Below are 22,763 nucleotides of genomic sequence, written 5' to 3' on the forward strand. Positions count from 1 at the left end.
GAGACAGGCTTAGTGATGATAGTGGCAGCAACCTTAAAGAAGAAAGGGTCTAAACCATCTGACCCAGATGTTTTTTGGGGGTTAAGTTCAAGGAGTTCCTTTAGCACCTCGGACTCAATGACTGCCTGCAGGGAGAAACTTTGTAGCGGTGCAGGGGAAAAAGAGGGAGAAGCACTGTAACACCAGGCGGTGTCGAAGGAAAACCCAGACTATTGCCAAAGACCTTAGCCACATATGCCATTGTCTGTTCTCTGTGCCAGGCAAGTAGTACCGGAGCATCAGGAGCATCAGGTCTCGGCTATCCAGACTATCTGTATGGACTATCTCTAGTGACTCTACCTGCACTGGCTATATGCACACTCACAGTTCTCCATACACTTACACTGACACACACATGCAGTCACATACACCCGAAATACACACACAGAGACGCACACAGGGACACACACACAGCAGATACTTCTTTTGACTTTTAGTATTATATATCCTGTTGACTAGTCACTTCACCCCTGCCTATACGTACACATCTACCTTGATCACCACATATCCCTGCACATTGCAATGGTTATGGTTCTCCTTGTATATAGCTTAATTCCTGTGTGTTTTATTTTTCATTTGTGTTTATATTATTTTCTTATTTAACTCTGCATCATTGGGAAAGAGCTTGTAAGTAAACATTTCACTGTGATAAATACAATTTGATTAGATTTTTATGTGTTGTGATGGGGCTGACGGTCGGATTACTTTCCACAACCCTCGACACTATACGCTCTACGGTCTAGTCAGGGGTATCATGGGATACATCAGTGGCAGATCGACATTGTTCCAAAACCTCATCTTGTGGTCATGAATAGAGATGAGCATTATAACATACCAGTCGTGTTATGGATGACAGGCCAGGCTAATGAAGTCATATTGTATGTAGACACTTTTGGTTAAACATTCCGGTCCTGGCTGGTTGCTAGCCTATTCCTCTCCTCTACCTGTCCATCATTCACAAATTCCATTAGTCTCTTTGTCTCTCAGAAATAGGACCTCTACGAAGGCTAACTTTGTAGGAGAGAATATCTGAAATACTTGCAAAATATCATGGATTCTATGGTCTATGGATAAGACCCATACATTCCAATAACGAGTCTTTTCATCAACTTAAAGGGCAAGTCCACCACTTTCCACCCTCATTTTTGTTATCTACAACACAGACTTTTTTTGTCTTTATACTGTATGTGAAAACAGCGCATTTCGACGTTGTGTAGGAAAACATATAAAGTTAAGTTCTACCTGACGACATTAAAAGTGAAAACATTTTAAAAACAGTGATTTTCAAACACTATAAGATTTGTGGTAATGTTGGGAGCAAGAAAACACCCTCTCTCTGGCTAGAAACGCTTTGCAGGTTTTGAAAATCACAGAGAAGCGTTTTTTCCGGACCATTCTTCTTATCTTTTTAACCACAGGTCATAGAAATGCTCCGTTTTCACATACCTAGACACTGGTATTGTGCTCCAGATAATGAATATGAGGTTGAAAAGTTGTGTTATTGTCCTTTAACTTTGTCAATGCTATTAGAATAACAGTAAAACTGTGTTCCATGTCTGACCCATGCACATGGACACTGCACTGCATTGTTATATTATCAGGGGTATTTTTGTGGTCTTTTCTGCAGTGGAATGCAGCCGTCCCTGTTGGCTCTTTGGGAATGAGGCCAGGCGGCCATGTTGTTTTGGGTCTCTTCTTGCCCGGGTAGCTCCATCTGGCCTTGGCAGCGCTATGTTGTGCCCCTGCCCGGGAGCCTTGCATTCTGAGTATGTGTTGGCAATTAGTGGAGATGTTGGCGTTGCATTTGGCTGCAGTGTGACATTCTCACAGGGCTTGTTGACTTGCTGCGAGGGTGCCATGTATCGCTTTTCCTCAGGTTCACTGCAATCGGAATTCAAGAGAGGCCACCGCCAGATAACTCCACGCTACAGTGTTCACTGATTGCATGACCCTCTGTTTTTTTGCTGTTTCAGGTTCTCAATGTTTTCCAATATAATTGTTTTAGTGTTTAGTTTTATAATGAGGCACACAAGGCCAACCTTGAACATCAAACTGTAAGATGCTAGGGTCACACTTTATTTGGTTAGTCCCATATAGATGATCTACAGAGGGTCATACTATCAACAATCTGTTGATAAGCAAATGCTTGCAAATGCTTGCTAATGTTATGTTTAAAATAAGGTTAGGTTAAGGTTTGGGCTGGAGTTAGGGTCAGTGAATAGTTAGTTGAAATGGTGACGTCTACTGAACATCTACAAACCATCTACTAACCACCTACAAACCATCTCCTTGGGACTCAATTAATGAATGAATGAATCAGTGTACATGCACAAACATAGATATTGTAACAACAATTCTAAAAATCTACCTGCAATAGAGCATGCTGGGAAATATGATAATGATGGGCATGAGTTTTAGTTCAAAGTGACGTGTATGAGTTTCCTGCACTTGTATTAAGGTTAAACTAGGCCCTCAAAATAAGGCCTTATGTAATGGCCGTTGGTGGTGGAAGAAGGTGAGGACCAAGGTGCAGCGTGGTGTGTGTCCATATCTTTTAATAAAGAACTTGAACACTGAACAAAAACAATAAACCGACAACCGAAAACTAACAAAGACAACCCAACCAACTCACACGCTGACCATACTAAAACAAAGACATAACAAAATAACTAAGGTCAGAAAGTGACACCTTATGAAATCCATATGATATTGTGTTGTAAAATCGCATAAATTATGAAAACATATTAGTTTAGGATCTCACTTGGTGAAGTCCATGGTGTCATGAGTGGTAACTCTACAATTTACTCGAAAGGCAAGGCACTCTGTGAAATATTTGAATAAGGCTTTACACTAAGCAGAGTGTTAATTTAACACTGTTCCGGTGTGTCTATGGGTCCACAGACTCTACCGTGTTGATTTAGCACTCTCTTTTAATTTGCTGTGGATCAACACGGGAGAATGTACGTTGGTATTCTTGTACAAACAGAGTGGTAACGTGGGTTGTATACACTAGACGCAAAATGGAAGAAAACAGACAGAAACGAGGAGGGACTTGTCCAATAGGAAACACTCATTTTCGTTTTACCATTGCAAAATGTTTTGCTATGTGTGCACTAATGAATATGACCATGGTTTAACATCAATTCACTCGACTCCATCTCTCTAGGGTTGACATGGCAGGATGCTACCACCCAGCAGGTGATCTCCAGAGAGCTTTCCAAGATACGCAAGGTTCCTATCCGAAGGCCGGAACCCCCTTCTGCCTCTCTGACACTCTATGGTGGAGCCAGGAAGCTCAAGACTGGAAAGGGAGAGCTTGGCATCCAGAAGTACCTGCAAGAGCTTGGTCTCCTTCCCCAGTCTGTTGGCACTGCTCGCCAGGGGCCCCAGCGAGAGAGCCCCACCACCAAGGTAATGTCCCTATAGAGAAGCCATTCCATGGGAGGGGAATGGTTCCAAACCACCTGTGTTTCGTAGCTATAGGGGACCATGGAGAGAGAGGCCCCGGCCTTGGTAAACCAGGGGGTCCATGTCCTTTTTTGGGGGCCCATGTTTTCATCTTCTTTCTGTCCTAATGAGTAAGAGGAAGAAACCATCTTGGCAGAAGTTAGCTATGTTGTCTCTGCACTGCTTTCATTTCCTGTTTCTCCTCTTTACAATCCTGCTGAGAATGTATGATGCCCATTTAGAAAGGGGGTCCCATCACTTCTTGACTATATATATATATATATATATATATATATATCTCATCACCATATTCATGGCAGAACCCCAGGGGTTGCCCCGCTACCCAGCAACCCAAAAGCTGCCTGGCTACTTCCCATTCATGTATTACCGTAGCGATGATGGTGTCCAGAGTTGAGGAGTTCAGGACCCTCCTTCATAACGAGGTGGGGTTCTTTGTTGCATTGTGGGATAGAGCATGACAAACTTGGTTAGCATGAAAGGCGGAGGCCCATCCTGCTGAGTTAATGCCATTAGGGTCTCCCAATACTACCAAGCTAGGTAGAATCACATTATCTCTGGGGACAGAACAACACAAAGTAGGAAGATTGCATACACACTGATTTCCAGAGCCTAGGGGTCTAACACCTTATCCTTGTGTTAATTGTGTCAATGTATCTACGTTAATGCTTGTATTTCTTTTGAATCGACTGCTTTAATTCAGTAGTTTCTAGGTTGGTTTATGAGAAGTTAGTGGTGCTCTGTTTGATGGGGGAGATGTGTTTTGAAAATCTGTTCTGAAAATGCACAAAATGGCTATTGAGTGACACTATTTCCTTTAGAATTTCCATATGCAATTGCCAAGGGCAGTTGATAAACATGGTTGTGTTACAGAATGAAGACTTCCAGCCCAAGAAGGGAAAGTCTACATTCTATAGTCTACAGTCTGCAGAACCACCCCAGGGGGGTAAGGTCTTCACAAAGGGGGCCGTGGGGAGCTGGAGACCCCCAGTGGAGACAGCCTACTCCAGCCAGGAGCCTGGGAGTGCCAGGGGAAGTGCCAAGGGGTTGACTGCCCAGCTGGAGCGCTACCTGGCTGGGGCAGCACACACCCAGAGCCGCCCTTTACAAGGGGCAGTGGTGGGATCAGTGGTGGGACCCAAGGGCAAGCTCCACTATGTCAGCTATGTCAGCCCTGTACGCTCTGGTGATCAGGTGGAACCCCAGACACGACTTGGTGGCAGTGGCTCCAAACCTCCAAGGCCCAACATAGACAGGCTTCTCTTCAAGGCTGCTTCCAACCATCAGGTGCCCAAGGAACAGCTCAGTACAGTGGATGGTAAGGTCTTCTTTTTTCCACAATAATTTGTGTTTGCACTGTCTTGTGTGCTTCTGTGGACTTCAGATTAATTTGTAGTGGATCCACACTCACAAAAAAAAGATTGTATGATATTTTATTCATTTCGAGGCAGTCGTGCTTCTGTGAATATCAAAGCTACTGGACAGTTATAGTGGATCTCACATTAACCTTTCTCTGTGTTCCTCCTTTCTACCCTCTCCCTCAGAACGGTTCATCCAGAACGTGGTCAACCAGCTGGGGAGGCAGAGAGTGAACATGGACGGTTTGATGGGTAAAGACCTGAACCAGCTGGCAGACATCATCTCTGAGGCCCTGCATGTGGTGGATGGGGAGGGGCCCGGGGCCAGAGCTAAGCCCAGGGTCATGGCACCCATACGGGACAGGCAGATGAAGAGAGAGCCCTTACCTTCCAAGGACCAGGATGAGGAGGACCAAGACGACATGTTGGGGCAAGATGCAAGGCTTCAAGGTATGAATTAATTAATTAATTCATTAATTAATTAATACTTTCCTGCCCCATAGGGAAATTTGCTTGTCAACATTCCTGGGGTACATACATTATAATAATACATCACAAGACATACCACACTTCACTTATATGCAATATACACTCCGTGTGGAAACATTAAGGACACTTTCCTAATATTGAGTTGCACCGCACCCTTTGCCCTCAGAATAGACTCAATTCATCGTGGCATGGACTCGACAAGGTGTCAAAAGCATTCCACAGGGATGCTGGCCCGTGTTGACTCCAATGCTTCCCACAGTTGTGTCAAGTTGTTTGGATGTCATTGGGTGGTAGACCATTCTTGACACACAGGAAACGGTTGAGCGTGAAAAACCCAGCAGCGTTGCAGTTCTTGACACAAAACCGGCACCTACTACCATACCCTGTTCAAAGCCACTTAAATCTTTTGTCTCACCCATTCACCCTGTTGTAAGGCTTAAAAATCCTCCTTTAACATGTTGAGAAGCCTCCCCTTCATCGACACCGACTGAAGTGGATTTAACAAGTGACATCTATAAGGGATCATAGCTTTCACCTGGATTCACCTATGTCATGGAAAGACCAGGGTGTCCTTAATGCTTTGTACACTCAGTGTACATCAAATCAAAGTTTATTTGTCATGTGCGCCGAATACAACAACCTTACAGTGAAATGCTTACTTACAAGGCCTAACCAACAGTGCAATTTTTAAGTAAAAAATAGGTATTAGATAAGTAAAAAATAAATAAAAAAAAAACAGTAAAATGACAGTGAAAATAACAGTAGTGAGACTATATACAGGTGGTACCGGTACAGAGTCAATGTGCGGGGGCACCGTTTAGTCAGACTAATTGAGGTAATATTCAACATGTTGGTATAGTTAAAGTGACTATGCCTAGATGATAAACAGAGAGTAGCAGCAGTGTAAAAGAAGGGTTGGTGGGGGGTCACAATGCTAATAGTCCGGGTAGCCATTTGATTACCTGTTCAAGAGTCTGATGGCTTGGGGGTTGAGAAGCCGTTTGGTCCTAGACTTGGCACTCCGGTACCACTTGCCGTGCGGCAGCAGAGAAAACAGTCTATGACTAGGGTGAAATTTGGTTCTGTGGCTGGAGTCTTTGACAATTTTTAGGGCCGTCTTCAGACACTGCCTGGTGTAGAGGTCCTGGATGGCAGGCAGTTTAGCACCAGTGATGTACTGGGCCGTTCGCACTACCCTCTGTCGTGCCTTGCGGTCGGAGGCCGAGCAGTTGCCATACCAGGCAGTGATGCAACCCGTCAGGATGCTCTCGATGTTGCAGCTGTAGAACCTTTTGAGGATCTCGGGACCCATGCCAAATGTTTTCAGTCTCCTGGAGGGGGAATACGTTTTGTCGTACCCTCTTCACGACTGTCTTGGTGTGTATATCACAGCACATATTTCACAAGTCATGGTCAGATTAGCCTAGGCAATCCAGAATGAAAATCTCGCACCAACTATTCAATTTGGTTCTGGGGGAGAGACTAGAACGAGGAGCTGAAGCAGGATGGTTGCTCCACTCCCCTCTCTCTGCAAGTTCCAGTCAAGTCTTTGAGCCAAATGTCCCTTCCCCTTCCAAAATTTGAAAGATGTGGACACCTGCTAAGTGGTGATTCGAACAAACGACCAGTAGCTAAAAACCAACTCACTGGAAAAATTGTCAACAGATGTTTAAGATACAGTACCATTTATGTTACGTAGACTGTCCACAAGAGTCAACAGACAGACATAAAGGTACGCTTGCATTTATCACCAGGGTGAAAGTAAAGTAAAACCTATGTGAAAAAGTTTTGGATTGTTTATTAGCCGTAAGGCCTTTACTTTAGCAAGTTTAATTGTCCACTGTTTTGTGGAAAACAATGGGAATTTGTATTTCATCTTGTGAATGTTTTCGGATTCGGATTTTTACAGGGCAACCAATGGAGGATGCAGACTCTGAGCCAGACGACAAGGTAGGCCTAATCCACGTCATGTTTTTAGCAACCGCTTCTTCAATTGCCACTCATTGATGAAAGGCCTATATAAAACTCTAATGAAAGACATTTTTGAAGGTAAATTACCACTTTCAACCGAAGGAATATCAATCTGTTCACTATGAATTCAAAGAGATTCTTATAAAAAAAAAAAAGATCTGTCTGCGGATGTTTTAAGGTTTGTAAAACGTGTTTTCTGTCCTATCTGTTTCATATTAAATATTTGCTCGCGTAAACTTTAAAATAACCCTTCTTTAAACTTTTTTAGAAACAGTAGTATAGCAGTACTGGTACAAATCATTGAAGTTAGTGTTTGCGTAGACATTTCAGTCAGCATTTTGAAACCATTGTATCTGTTTGAACAGAATGATGTCGACAAAGGAAGGAAAAGAAGAGAGTTCACGTTGAACTTTCAATGAATTACTTCTTTAAAACCTCAGCCTTGCTGGAAACACATGATTTTCTCATGGAACAAAAACCCTTCAATTTAAGAATAGGTTCGCTCTTCTTATAAAGCAAAACCTTTGCAGTAAAATAGATAGCACACGGTTTAAATGGAGTGCTTTGTAACACCAAAACGAGTGGCAACTGAGCTTCAGCCAACTTGAAGGAGACGGAAACTTAACTTGGCTGGAGTATTGATGCACATCATCCTGAGATGTTCTGAAACATTACATGGTGAGTGGTAGCACCGCGAAATCAAGTGATGTGCAACATTATGCCAGGGACTGGGAGCACTAAAAGAAAAGGTTGAAAACACTATTTTTGTTTTTTCGAGTCCTGTTTAGTGCACAATTAGATGCCTTCTCTAAAGGTGACGTTCGTTTCCTCTCTATAAAGCCAGGGTATCAAACTCATTCCATGGAGTGCCAAGTGTCTGCAGGTTTTAGTAATTTATTTTCAATTAAGCCCTAGACAACCAGGTGAGGATAGTTCTTTACTAATTAGTGGGAGGAGGGAGGAGCAAAAACCCACAGACACTCAGTTTGACGTGCTTCTAACTCTTCTAAACACCATTATGAATCCTGTCTAGGGCAGAAGTATATCCCATTATCTGAAGTGTCTTAATGTTTACCGTTGTTTCATGTGTTCGATTTGATATTAAATACCGTTTTGGCAGGCAATGTCAAGCACAGGGTTCAAACCACCAGCAGTAATTGGCAGGTAATCTGCTGGAATTGTGGACTGTATTTTCCACTGATACTGTACTCATGAATGTGGGTATGGCTGCTGTCCTCATTGAAGGTCAATTTGCCTGACGGTTTTCATATCCGTTCATCATGATCCATTACACCTCATAGCACAACAAGCATAATATTCTTTCTTCAAACATTTATACAACATTTGTGAAAGAACGTGGCAAACGAGGAAAAGCAAAGAGATTTAAACCAAAGACTTCCAATGGTTTCAATCCCTTTGTCTCTCTTTAGTTATCCTAATGAAAGATACTTACATTTTGAGCAACATATTTTTGGTGATATGATATTGAAACGTCTTGCATACATTTCTTCCAATATATTTTGGGTGTATTTTGACACAGTTATGAAATGACAGAGTGGATACAGATAGGTGTGAGAAAAAGATTGAAGGGTTGGAGTGGGAATCTAACCCTGGTGGGGAGAGGGATGACCTGTCTATAGTGGGTGGGTTACCGCTAGACCACGGGCTCTGCACAACTTGTATACAGTGCCTTAGGAAAGTGTTCAGACCCCTTGACTTCGTCCACATTTTGTTAGGTTACAGATATTCTAAAATGGATGAAATAGTTTGTTTTTTCCCTCATCAATCTACACACAATAGCCCTTTTTTGTTGTTGTTGACATATAAGAACAAAAAACTGAAATATCACATTTACATAAGTATTCAGACCCTTTACTCAGTACTTTGTTGAAGCACCTTTGGCAACGATTACAGCCTAGAGCCTTCCTGGTTATGAAGCTACAAGCTTGGCACACCTGAATTTGGGGAGTTTCTCCCATTCTTCTGTGCGGGATCCTCTCAAGCTCTGTCAGGTTGGATGGGGAGCATCGCTGCACAGCTATTTTCAGGTCTCTCCAATGATGTTTGATCGGGTTCAAGTCCGGGCTCTGGCTGGACCACTCAAGGACATTCAGAGACTTGTCTCGAAGCCACTCCTGCGTTGTCTTGGCTGTGTGCTTAGGGTCCAGCCGGAGGTCCTGAGCACTCTGGAGCAGGTTTTCATCAAGGATCTCTCTGTACTTTGCTCTGTTCATCTTTCCCTCGATTCTGACTAGTCTCCCTGCCGCTGAAAAACATCCACACAGCATGATGCTGAAACCACCATGCTTCACTGTAGGGATGGTGCCAGGTTTCCTCCAGACGTGATGCTTGGCATTCAGGCCAAAGAGTTCAATCTTGGTTTCATCAGACCAGAGAATCTTGTTTCTCATGGTCTGAGAGTATTTAGGTGCCTTTTGGCAAATTCCAAGTGGGCTGTCATGTGCCTTTTTCTGAGGAGTGGCTTCCATCTGGACACTCTACCATAAAGGACTAATTGGTGGAGTGCTGCAGAGGCAGTTATCCTTCTGGAAGCTTCTCCCATCTCCACAGAGGAACTCTAGAGCTCTGTCAGAGTGACCATCGGGTTCTTAGTCACCTCCCTGACCAAGGCCCTTCTCGCTCGATTGCTCAGTTTGGCCAGGGGCGGCCAGTTCTAGGAAGAGACTTGGTGGTTTTTAAACTTTTTCCATTTAAGAATGATGGAGGCCACTGTGTTCTTGGGGACCTTCAATGCTGCAGAAATGTTTTGGTACCCTTCACCAGATCTATTCCTCGACACAATCTAGTCTCGGACCTCAACTGACAATTCCTTCGACCTCATGGCTTGATTTTTGCTCTGACATGCACTGTCAACTTTATATAGACGGTTGTATGCATTTTCAAAATCTTATCTAATTAATTGAATTTACCACAGGTGGACTCCAATCGAGTTGTAAAAACATCTCAAGGATGATCAATTGTAACAGGATGCACCTGAGCTCAATTTCAAGTCTAATAGCAAAGGGTCTGAATACTTATGTAAATAAGGAATTTAATTTTTTTGTCTTTAACACGTTTGCTAAAATTACAAAAAAACTGTTTTTGCTTAGTCATTATGGGTTATTGGGTGTAGATTGCTGAGGAAATTGTTTTATTTAATCCATTTTAGAATACGGCTGTAATTTACCAAATGTGGAAAAAGTCAAGGGATCTGAATACTTTTCGAATGCACTGTTTTTTTTGTCAATTTCAATGTAACCCAGAATAATTTCTTAGTATATATGGTACATATCAACGAAATGTACCATCTTACTGCCCCTCCTGTTTCTTATCTGTTAAAATAAAGCATAAGGCCCTTATCATCAATCAATAGGGCTGTAAACCATTTGTGTTTCTCATACAAATCGATGGTATAGAAATACAGTTTGTTGATTCTGCCTTTCACATGCACTGAAACCCCAAAAAGTATTTTCACAGCACTCTCAAAAACACCAATATTCAGGTTGAAGTACCACTTTGGGTGTTTCAGAGTACTACATTTCTGTTTTAAAACACAATCTGAGTATTAAAACACTTACATTTGGGTTACACTTCAACACCCTCCAAACACCAGATATCAGCTTAGGTGCACTACTTTTTATGGTTTCATTACACAATCATGTTGTTTTAATACTTTACATTTTTACAGTGCGGTGTTAGAGCACCAGTGTCTAATCCCTGTGTTGCTATCATAGAAATAGAATCACTAGAACGTTTTTTTCCCGTTCAAGTCAATGGGTCTGAAATTCGTGGACCGGTGGCCATTTTAGAAGTGATTCTATGTCTATGGTTGCCATATCCTACCACAGGACCCAGTCTTCGTCAGTAAGCTGTTGGAGTACCTCAATATGGACCCCTTCAGTGATGAGCCGGATGCCCAGATGGAGGTTGATGGTGCTGGGGCAGCAGGCGGCCCCTCTATTGAGGGCCAGAGAACAGTGGGTCTGGAGAATGTGAGAAGCAGGACCACACAGGGCCAGGTGCCTGTACCACACCCCTGGGAGGAGAGGAACATGGCCATAGGAGGAGAGGATAGATCTCCAGACCAACCAATGGATGTCCAGGCTTCTGAATCCATGGTAGACTCCGAGGTGGAGAGGTGGATCCACGGTACCAAAGCTCCTCCTCCTCTGGAGGCTGAGACAGACCTCTTGGCAGATAAACCACAGAAGAAGAATCTCCTAGCAGAGCCACAGAAACAGGACATGCGACTCCAGGAGGAGGAGGAGGTGGTGCATATGGGGGTCAAAGCTTACTCAAAGGCACATCGAGGGAAAAACCACCTCGGCGACTTTGGCTACATCATTACAGACACAGCGTGAGTATGGTGAAGATTATACTTGCTGCTATTTACCAAACATAATGTATGTATTTATACTTTAACTTCACAATGAGCAGTTATCGCCAGCCCTGTGTGTTTCCTATTTTCTCTTCACCTCATAATTTTTTATTGTTGGGCATACTGTGGTTAAAATAGGCCTGAAGCAATCTTTGTTGCCTAAACTCATGCTACTGCTGAAAAAGCATACATCTTTCAAAACAACACCGACACATACAAACTTTTTCTTTTTTATAGAGAATGATCGCTTCATATCCTTGGTGGTGCACTTGGTCACAATAGCTGTGGCGATTAGTCCTTCAGTGTGCGGGTATTACCACACTGAATTACAGTGTTCATGATGATATGGTGTCAGCAAAGGGCACCATAGTCAGCCTCCACTCGGCTCAGCCTCACACCGCAAGATAGGTTTCTATCGACTGTGTTTCGCCTGTGGCACTTTCTCAAGTCCCTTTCTGGCGTTATCATAGAGAGTGTCAGAGCGCTGTCCTTTACCTGTTCAACAGCACGCTTTCTTGGGGAGGGGCGCTCGCCACCGGCCATCCGGGCTTGACATCTCAGAAACCCCACTGCGTGCGCCCACACTCGCGAGCACACACACACACACACACAGTCAGGGGAGACAAGAGGAACAGTTCACCTTCCAGACATACTTTTCTCTCTCTCTCTTCCTTCTTCTCCTCCCCCTGTTCCTGCATCCCCAGCCCGATGCTGCTGTAGCTAGCAGGAACCTGCCTACTGTGGTCTCCAGAGTTTGCTGCAGACCTGATGATTGTGCAGTTGTTATACCCATCTCCTTCCCCACCCGCAGTGGGGCCAGGCTAACTTGCTTATCTGACAGCTCCTGACATTGTGGTGGGGGGATGGGAGGAAGGATTGGGATGAGATGGGGGGGAAGAGGAGAGAGAGAACCAAGAGGAAAAGTGCTAGCATCAACAACCAAGTCACTCCTAGAGCTCTCCAGTTATTAGAAATACCGCAGAGGGAGCCGAACGTGTCTGGAATCACTTGGTTGAATCTTTAACTTTCAAAAGCTCTCAAAACAGAAAAAGAGATCTTCACTTTCTTAAAGGTAGAGTAAATCAGGCGCCTCATGGTGATAAATGTAATGACGTTATTAGAGGATGTTACAATTATGTGTAAACAGGCCAGTAAACTATCTGAGGATGCACATCAGTTTAGATTTACAATTGTGTGTATTTTTATTGGTTGGCATGGTAATTTTTAGCCCAATATTATCTTAGTATTACAATAGTCCTTAAAACCTTTAAAGGCAAAACATATGACAAAAGACCCCCCAAAAAGCTAGACAAATTCAAATTGTGTACCCAGATTACGCAAAATTTAAACGCTATATTGTGCAGCCTACATACTGTACTGTGCCTTCAGAAAGTATTCACACCCTTTGACTTTTTCTCAATTTTGTTGTTACACCCTGCATTTAAAATGGGTTACATTTAGATTTTGTGTCACTGATCAACACACAATACCCCATAATGTCAAAGTGAAATTATGTTTTTAGAAATGTTAATGAAAAATGGAATGCTAAAATGTCTATTCAACCCTTTTGTTATGGCAAACCTAAATAAGTTCAGGAGTACAAATGTGCTTAACAAGTCACATAATAAGTTGCAAAGACTGACTCTGTGTGCAACAATTGTGTTTAACATTTTTTAAATGTTTTTAAATGACTACCCCATCACTGTACCCCACACATACAATTATCTGTAAGGTCCCTCAGTCGACCAGTGAATTTCAAGCAGAGATTCAACCAAAAGACCAGGGAGGTTTTCCAATGGTTCACAAAGAAGATATCTATTGGTATAAATTATTGTTTTTAAATTAAACAGACTTTGAATATCCCATTGAGTATGGTGCAGTTATTAACTGGGGCGGCAGGTAGGCTAGTGGTTAGAGTGTTGAGCCAGTAAATGCAAGGTTGCTAGATCAAATCCCTGAGCTGACTAGGTAAAAAAATCTGTTATTCTGCCCTGAACAGCTTGAAGAGAGCTTGAAGAATGTTTGAAATATTGTGCAATCCAGAAATCGTAAAAGCTCTTAGAGACTTACCCAGAAAGAGTCACAGCTGTAATCGCTGCCAAAGGTGATTCTAACATGTATTGACTCAGGGGGTTGAATACTTGTCTAATCGAGAAATATTAGTTTTTTTTTCTCCAATGAATAAAAAAAATAAATGTTAGCATGTTTCTAACACTTTGACATTACAGAGTTTTTTGTGTAGATCATTGACAACAACAAAAAAGGACAATTACATCCATTTGAATCCCACTTTGTAACACTACAAAATATGGAAAAAGTCAAGGGGTGTGAATACTTTCTGAAGGTGGTGTATATATAATCTTTATCTCCAACGATCTGTGTTTAGCCCTGTCATTTCCTGCATACAGAGCTGCCTACCGAATGCTTTGCTTGCTCTGGCTAAGTCCAAAATGACAACCTATTCCTTGTACAGTGCCCACTTTTGACCAGGTCCCAAAAGTCTGGTCAAAAATAGTGCACTATGTAGGGAATAGGGGGCCATGTGGGATGCAGACTCTGTTTCCTTGGGTGATTTCCTCACTGTGTGAGAGAGCAGCCACTGGACTGAGCTCAGATGGAGCATGGCTTTATCATAGAGCCATTACACTTTCACACATCCATTACATTTTCACATTATTACGTGTGTGTGTGTGTGTGTGTGTGTGTGTGTGTGTGTGTGTGTGTGTGTGTGTGTGTGTGTGTGTGTGTGAGAGAGAGAGTGAAGAACGCCTATATGATACAGTCATTACACCTCACGCAGGTTCCATTTGCACCTTACTGCTTGTCTCATTGCTGGAAAATGCAGGTTATTTACCAAGCCAGAAGAGGCACCTGATCCCTATTCCACTGGTGCAAGGCTGTTTGTGTGTGTGCTTGCGTTTGTGTGCCTGCATGCATGCACATCTATAATATGCGTGTGTGTGCACATCTATACATTGTGTATGTATGCGAGCTTGGTTGTGTGTGTCTTGTTAGTTTATGTACATGTCAGTGGCTTGTGGAAACCCAGATATGCCAATAGGGCTGGTTGTTGCCGGTTCTGTTGACTGGTTGGTTGTAATATAAAGGAGCTTCATGTCTGATACTGTGCTTTCTCTCTGTCTCCCCCCCAGCTCCCTCACCTCTGACCAGGGCCTGGACCTGATGGAACATGTGGGTCGGAGGATCAACCTCCATGTGGCCAACATTCTCCACCTCTCGTATGTATTACAGGACACGCAGGACCCATGCACTAATGCACACACACCTTGTGTTTTATTGTTGTCGAAAAGTGGGACTGGAAAGTATTGTCGACATAACCTTCAAACCAGGGGTGTCAAACTCCTTTGTACATGATTGATCAGTGAAGGTTATTGATTGGGTAGAAACTCCCCTCATCTGGTTGTCTAGGTCTTAAAGAGGCAATCTGCATTTTAAACAATAACAACGTGAAAACCAAGCCACTGTTTTGATGAACAGCTCGAGCTCGATGGGGCTGGGTAAATATAACCACTCTGAAATTCATAGAAGGAGCTATGGATGAAAGGACTGACCATCTATGAAATCGAAATGATAGATCAAACGATGTTTTGAAGCTGTGTTTGTTTACAGGTACTTTGTTTACATTACATTCATTTGCGTAAAACAAGCTTATATTTTGGTTTCAGGTGGGGTAAGAAAGATTCACTAAGCTCGTGAGGCATTTATAACTTATATTCTTCTAGAATCAATGGCTATATATCCTTACTTTAAAGTCCTGGAATGGATGTAGCAACTGCAGAAAAGCAGCAGACACGCGGGCCTCTGGGAATTACGTTTGACACCCCTTGTCTAAAATAAAAGACCATTTAAAATTCTGAAGAGGAAGACGTTTTTTTCTTCTTCTCCAGTGTAAGCTCAGGGAACCGAATAAAGGTTTCCAGGACTCCAGAAACGGGAAGCACTGTGTGTGAAGGAAGCACTGTGTGTGAAGCTGCCCCTGCAGTGCAGTAGCGGAGTGCGTAGCCTTCTTATTCCGACCTTTTGTGTGTTTGTGTTCCTCTGGAAAGAGAAAATCAGCTCTAATTACCTCCACATACTGTATGGGATGCTTCCCAAACGGAAGCCTATTCCCTATATATTGCACAACATTTGATCAGGTCATATTCTGGATTGGATTCTGTTGGGTTCACATCAAATCAAATTGTGTTAGTCACATGCGCTGAATACAACAGGTGTAGACCTTACAGTGAAATGCTTACTTACGAACCCCTAACTAACAATGCAGCTTCAAAAAATAAGTAATTAAAGAGGAGCAGTAAAAAAAAATAACAATATATACAGGGGGGTGCCGGTACAGAGTCAATGTGCGGAGGCACTGGTTAGTTGAGGTAGTATGTACATGTAGGTAGAGTTATTTAAAGTGATTATGCATAGATGACAACATGGAGGGGGGCACGTGAATAGTCTGGGTAGCCATTTGACTAGATGTTCAGGAGTCTTATGGGTTGGGGGTAGAAGCTGTTTAGAAGCCTCTTGGACCTAGACTTGGCGCTCTGGTACCACTTGCTGTGTGGTAGCAGAGAGAACAGCCTATGACTAGGGTGGCTGGAGTCTTTGACAATTTTCAGGGCCATCCTCTGACACCGCCTGGTATAGAGGTCCTGAATGGCAGGAAGCTTGACCCCAGTGATGTACTGCGCTGTTCGCACTACCCTCTATAGTGCCTTGCGGTCGGAGGCCAAGCAATTGCCATACCAGGCAGTGATGCAACCAGTTCTCGATGGTGCAGCTGTAAAACCTTTTGAGGATCTGAGGACCCATGCCAAATCTTTTCAGTCTCCTGAGGGGGAATAGGTTTTGCCGTGCCCGCTTCACAACTGTCATGGTGTGCTTGGACCATGTTAGTTTGTTGGCGAAGTGGACACCAAGGAACTTGGAACTCTCAACCTGCTCCACCACAGCCCCGTCGATGGGAATGGAGGCGTGCTCGGCCCTCTTTTTTCTGTAGTCCACTATCATCTCCTTTGTCTTGATCAGGTTGAGGGAGAGGTTGTTGTCCTGGCACCACACGGCCAGGTATCTGACCTCCTCCCTATAGGCTGCCTCATTGTTGTCGGTGATCAGGCCTGCCACAGTTGTGTCATTGGCAAATTTAATGATGGTGTTGGAGTCGTGCCTAGCTGTGCAGTCATGAGTGAACAGGGAGTACAGGAGGGAGCTGAGCACGCACCCCTGTGGGGCCCCTGTGTTGAGGATCAGCGTGGCGGATGTGTGGTTACCTACCTTTACCACCTGGGGGCGGCCCATCAGGAAGTCCAGGATCCAGTTGCAGAGGGAGGTGTTTAGTCCCAGGGTCCTTAGCTTATTGATGAGCTTTGAGGCTACTATGGTGTTGAATGCTGAGCTGTAGTCAAAGAATAGCATTCTCAAATAGGTGTTCCTTCTGTCCAGGTGGGAAAAGGCAGTGTGGAGTGCAGTAGAGACTGCATCATCTATGGATCTTTTGGGGCGATATGCAAATTGGAGTGGGTCTAGGGTTTCTGGGATGATGGTGTTAATGTGAGCCATGACCAGCCTTTCAAAGCACTTCATGACTACAGACGTGAGTGCTATGAGTCGGTAGTAATTTAGGAAGGTTACCTTAGTGTTCTTGGGCACACTAAGGTGGTCTGACAAAAAACATGTTGGTATTACAGACTTGGACAGAGAGAGGCTGAAAATGTCAGTGAAGACACTTGCTAGTTGGTCAGCGCATGCACACAGTACACGTCCTGGTAAACCGTCTGGCCCTGCGGCCTTGTGAATGTTGACCTGTCTAAAGGTCTTACTCACATCGGCTGCGGAGAGCATGATCACACAGTCTTCCGGTACAGCTGGTGCTCTCATGCATGTTTCAGTGTTATTTGCTTCGAAGCAAGCATAGAAGTAGTTTAGCTCGTCCGGTAGGCTTGTGTCACTGGGCAGCTCTTAGCTGTGCTTCCCTGCCACATCACTGCCTTATTGTTGTTGATGCCTCTAAACACATTTAAAAAACAGTCATGGTTCTTAATAATATGGTCTTTTTTTGTGAAAACACATGAGAAACACACATGTTCACACACGCAAGTACATAAGTATGCACACACACACGTGCTCACACTAGCACACATGCATAAACACACGGACACCTGCACTCACACACATGCGCGCACACACTCACTCACACAGAATCCCACTGGAGAGAGATAGCAGTGTTAATGTTTTATTGACTAGGTGAACTATCCTTGAACCCAGCTAGTTTCTCATGGTAGTTCTGTGCTGCTGGAACCAGGCCATAGGAGGCAGAGAAGACATGTACGAACTGAGTCTGATAAGCCTTTCAAGCCTCTACTCCAGGAGAAGGCAAGTCTGGTTACTTCTCACAGAACAGTATCATATGAAAGATGCCAGAGACGCAAACAGTATGCCTTGTTTCTATAAATGCCCACAGCTATTCAGGTGCTTAGTACCATTATTTATGAGTTGAAGATGACATTATCTACATTGTGGTCCTGTGTGTCTCAGTACAGCATTGCACTTGCATTGCCAAGGACCCGCTGGGGCCACCGATATAAAAATGAAATGAATGCACGCGTGACTGTAAATCACGTTGGACAAAAGAGGTTGCTTAATATATATATATATAATCTGAACAAAAATATAAACGCAACATTCAACAATTTCAATTATTTTACAGTTCATGTAAGGAAATCAGTCAATTGAAATGCATTCATTAGGCAGTAATCTATGGATTTCACATGACTGGGCAGGGGCGCAGCCATGGGTGGGCCTGGGTGTGCATAGGCCCACCCACTCGGGAGCCAGGCCCAGCCAGTTAGAGTTAGTTTTTCTCCACAAAAGGGCTTTATTACAGACAAAAATACTCAGTATTCCTCAGCTGTCAGGGTGGCTGGTCTCAGATGATCCCGCAGGCGAAGAAGCTGGATGTGGAAGTCCTGGGCTGGCGTGGTTACACATGGTCTGTGGTTGTAAGGCAAAATGACATTGGATGCGGCTTATGGTAAATTATTACTACATTCTCTGGCAACAGATCTGGTGGATATTCCTGCAGTCACCATTCCAATTGTATACTCCCTCATAACTTGATATATCTTTGGCATTGTGTTGTGTGACAAAACTGCACATTTTAGAGTGGCCTTTTATTGCCCCCAGCACAAGGTGCACCTGTGTAATTATCAAGCTGTTTAACTTCTTTACGGATCATTGGGACACACAAGCGTCCCACCTCGACAACATCCGGTGAAATTGAAGAGCGCGAAATTCAAATGACAAAATTTGTAATATTAAACATTCATGAAAATACAAGTGTCATACATCATTTAAAAGCTTAACTTCTTGTTAATCTGGCCCCTTTGTCAGATTCCAAAAGGGGCTTTACAGCGAAAGCACACCATGCAATTATCTGAGGACAGCCCCCCCACACAAAAGCATTACAGACATTTCCAACCAAGCAGAGGCGTCACGAAAGTCAGATAAAATAAATCACTTACCTTTGAAGATCTTCATCTGGTTGCAATCACAAGGGTACATAACAAATGGTCCTTTTGTTCGATAAAGTCCTTCTTTATATCCCAAAAAAGTCTGTTTCATTGGCGCGCTTGACTCAGTAATCCACCCGTTTCCCTCGTTCAAAATGCATACAAATTAATCCCGTGAATTACCAATAAACTTCTTCCAAACATATCAAACAACGTTCCTAATCAATCCTCAGGTACTCTAATAAATAAATAAACGATAAAAGTTAAGACGGAGAATACCGGAGACCATTACTGGAAATAATAACGAAGTACGCGCCATCACCGGAGTGCGCAACAAACACTACAGCCAAAATGGAAGCCACTTACTAAAACTACAAATTCTAGCTAGTTTTTCAAAAAACAAGCCTAAAACTCTTTCTAAAGACTGTTGACATCTAGTGGAAGTCCTAGGAACTGCAATCTGGGAGGTGTTCCTTTTATATTCCCATTCACAGCCATAGTAATCAGGGGTGAGCTGAAAAAAGCCAATTCTGGATCGATTGTCCTCGGGTTTTCGCCTGCTATATTAGCTCTGTTATACTCACAGGCATTATTTTAACAGTTTTGGTAACGTTAGAGTGTTTTCTATCCAATACTACCAATTACATGCCTATCCTAGCTTCTGGCCTGAGTGTCAGGTAGTTTACTTTGGGCACCTCATTCATCCAAACTTCCAAATACTGCCCCCTAACCCGAAGAAGTTAACCAGCTTCTTGATATGCCACAACTTTCAGGTAGATGGATGATCTTGGCAAAGGAGAAATGCTCACTAACAGGGATGGAAATAAATTTGTGCACACAATTTGAGAAAAATATGCTTTTTGTGCATATGGAAAATTTCTGGGATCTTTTATTTCAGCTCATGAAACATGGGACACTTTACATGTTGCGTTTTATATTTTTTTCAATACACTTGATTTTAGAAACAGTTCTAAATTAATAATTTTGCTCTCTAAAGGAGAGGCATTGACATGGCTGGCTGCAGTGTATGCCAAGGTTTTATGATGTTGAGTCGTGCATCTCCAGACTGGCTCTATTATACCACACCGAGATGATAGCTAACTCCTATCTATTCTGTTCCAGGAGACCGATATACAGAGATATAGATGCCTGCTAATGTATCCTTTGTCTGCACTGTTTTTCCCTCCTTTTGGACTAAATGCGCTGTGTTAGAAGCATATTTATTGAGTAATGATGGGCGTCTGTTTGCCTGTGATGTGAGCCGGAGCTCATTGTGTTTCTCTCCAGTATGCTCAGCAGGTGAGACTATGAAAGCACCCGTCTCAATGTGAGCCAACTCTGGCTGCTAGTGAGGGTCAGAACACACTGAGACCACAGTTACGTCCCAAATGGAACCCTATTGCCTATGTAGTGCACAATTTCAAGCTTCTCTCTCTGTATGCGTACGGCATGAGATTGAATGAGGTGAAAAGAGATACTCCATAGAGGAGAGAATACGAGCCATATGAAAAGATTATCATAATACAAATGAGGTGGTTTAGCTTCGGGGTGCTTGTTTTGGATGGATTTACGTTTCTACATTGGATACTGTTGTGTATAAAAACAGCACTTTACCTTGCCCATGCTGATGTTCTTTGCTCTACAGAGATGACGTAAATGTTTTACTGATCATATACACTAGGGGAGTGGCCTCCTCAGACACTGAGGTACGCTGAACTGAACTGAACCTGGTGAACTGATGGACCCCACACACACACACACACACACACACACACAGACACACACACACACACACACACACACACACACACACACACACAGAGAGACCAAGAGACAGAGAGAGAGATAAACCCCTGTATATAGCCTCGTTATTGTTATTTCATTTTGTTCCTTTTTTTCAATATTAGCTTATTTAGTAAATATTTTCTTAACTCTATTTTCTTAACTGCATTGTTGGGCTTGTAAGTAAGCATTTCACAGGACAGTCTACACCTGTTGTATTTGGCGCATGTGACAAATAACATTTGATTTGTGTCACACACACACACAATGTCTGCACAAGCGCGAACACGTGTACACGCAGACACGCGGACGAACACGTGCATAAACAAACACACACTTCCCTCAACTGAGCTAATATGAGCACTGAGCTTATAAACCCCATTCGATTACACAGAACACCAGCAGAGTTTTGATAGATAACTTATCCAACTCAATCACCATGAAGTATTGTTTTTTCCAGAGTCTACTTAGACAATTATTTTAGGAAGAAAAACACAACCGTTTCATTTCAGATGAATCTACGTAAATTCCTGGCAGACCATTGGCACCAGGAAGAATGTGGGACAGATTGTGAAAACATTAACATTTGACAGAGCAAACAGAAGAACATTCAAGTGTCCAGTTTTCTGAGAGTTAAGAGAATATTCCATCAACGTTCCACCGAACATGCACAGAACATGGTTGTCACATTCTCAGAATACAAGATATGAATGTTCTAGACATGTTTCATGAGAATGTTGCAGGAACATTCCTGTGTCCAGAGGGTTAGGAGAATACACCTTACACGAACATGGTCGTAGCATGACGATCGGACTACCGTCAACCAAGAGGTTGTGAGTTCAAATCCCGGGTGAGGACATATTGAGTAATGATTACTAAATAATTGAACATGCACAATGCCATCATGTACATTTAAAACACTGTGTTTTAAAAGCACAGTGTGTGTGAGTATCCCTAACCTTGCCAACAGAAAAATAGCTGTGAATGGATCAGTGGTTCACCAATCAGGGCCTTAATTGGCTCGGTAACAAGACGTGATCTGTAATATTTTTTTTTTGGGGGCACAAATGGTTTTGCAACATTCCCATGAAACGTCTGTAGACGTCTCTAGAACATGAATAACTTATGTTCTGAGAACATGGCAGCCATGTTCTGTGGTGGGACGTTGATGGAATATTCTCCTAACCCACCGAAAACTGGTACATGAATGCTTTTGCAACATTCTCAAGAAACATGTCTAGAACAACCACATTCTGGGTATGATCTATTTGACATTAAGGGAATGGTCTCTTGGAAATATTCCTTGTACGTTACGGGAACATTCCTGTGAAGACCTTAGTTAGTGACCTAATCACATTTTTAAGGGAACATTCTCGAAAGTTGTTAGTTGGGTTGTCCATCAGAGAAGTAGAACAGATTTTTTTACGTGTCATAAAGCTCAGTCACTTGTCAAAAAAAAAAAAAGAGCCAAAACGGTGACAGAAAGTTTTGTTGTATCATGCAAGGAACCACTTGACAAAATAAAATGCATTATTATGACTGGTATTGACAATGGAAGGCTGCTGGTCTCTGATCCCAAGTATTATATATCCTGCAGTTGTGGCCATTCGGACAATTTAAATCTATAATCTGCTTGTCCGACAATTTGTTTTACTTGCAAGTGGACAAGTGTTAATGTTGAACCCTGGAAGCCAGTAAACGGGTTTAACAGTGAGGAAAGTTGCTCATTCAATGCTCATTCTAAGCTATGCCCCTGATTGCATC

The 22,763-nt window shown here is 43.0% G+C and overlaps 1 protein-coding gene across 1 annotated transcript in view; it reads left to right on the plus strand.

The window, feature by feature from the left end:
• LOC112215143 (receptor-type tyrosine-protein phosphatase N2-like) overlaps positions 1-22,763 on the plus strand; it is a 268,831-nt gene that overhangs the window by 100,227 nt on the left and 145,841 nt on the right. The window contains exons 4-9 of the mRNA XM_024374097.2: positions 3,206-3,450; positions 4,378-4,822; positions 5,049-5,312; positions 7,261-7,301; positions 11,171-11,679; positions 14,853-14,939. Of these exons, the coding sequence (XP_024229865.2) occupies positions 3,206-3,450; positions 4,378-4,822; positions 5,049-5,312; positions 7,261-7,301; positions 11,171-11,679; positions 14,853-14,939 (1,591 nt within the window). The remainder of the gene's footprint in view (positions 1-3,205; positions 3,451-4,377; positions 4,823-5,048; positions 5,313-7,260; positions 7,302-11,170; positions 11,680-14,852; positions 14,940-22,763) is intronic.

Source organism: Oncorhynchus tshawytscha, linkage group LG16 (assembly GCF_018296145.1).
Source record: "Oncorhynchus tshawytscha isolate Ot180627B linkage group LG16, Otsh_v2.0, whole genome shotgun sequence".
Taxonomy (NCBI): domain Eukaryota; kingdom Metazoa; phylum Chordata; class Actinopteri; order Salmoniformes; family Salmonidae; genus Oncorhynchus; species Oncorhynchus tshawytscha.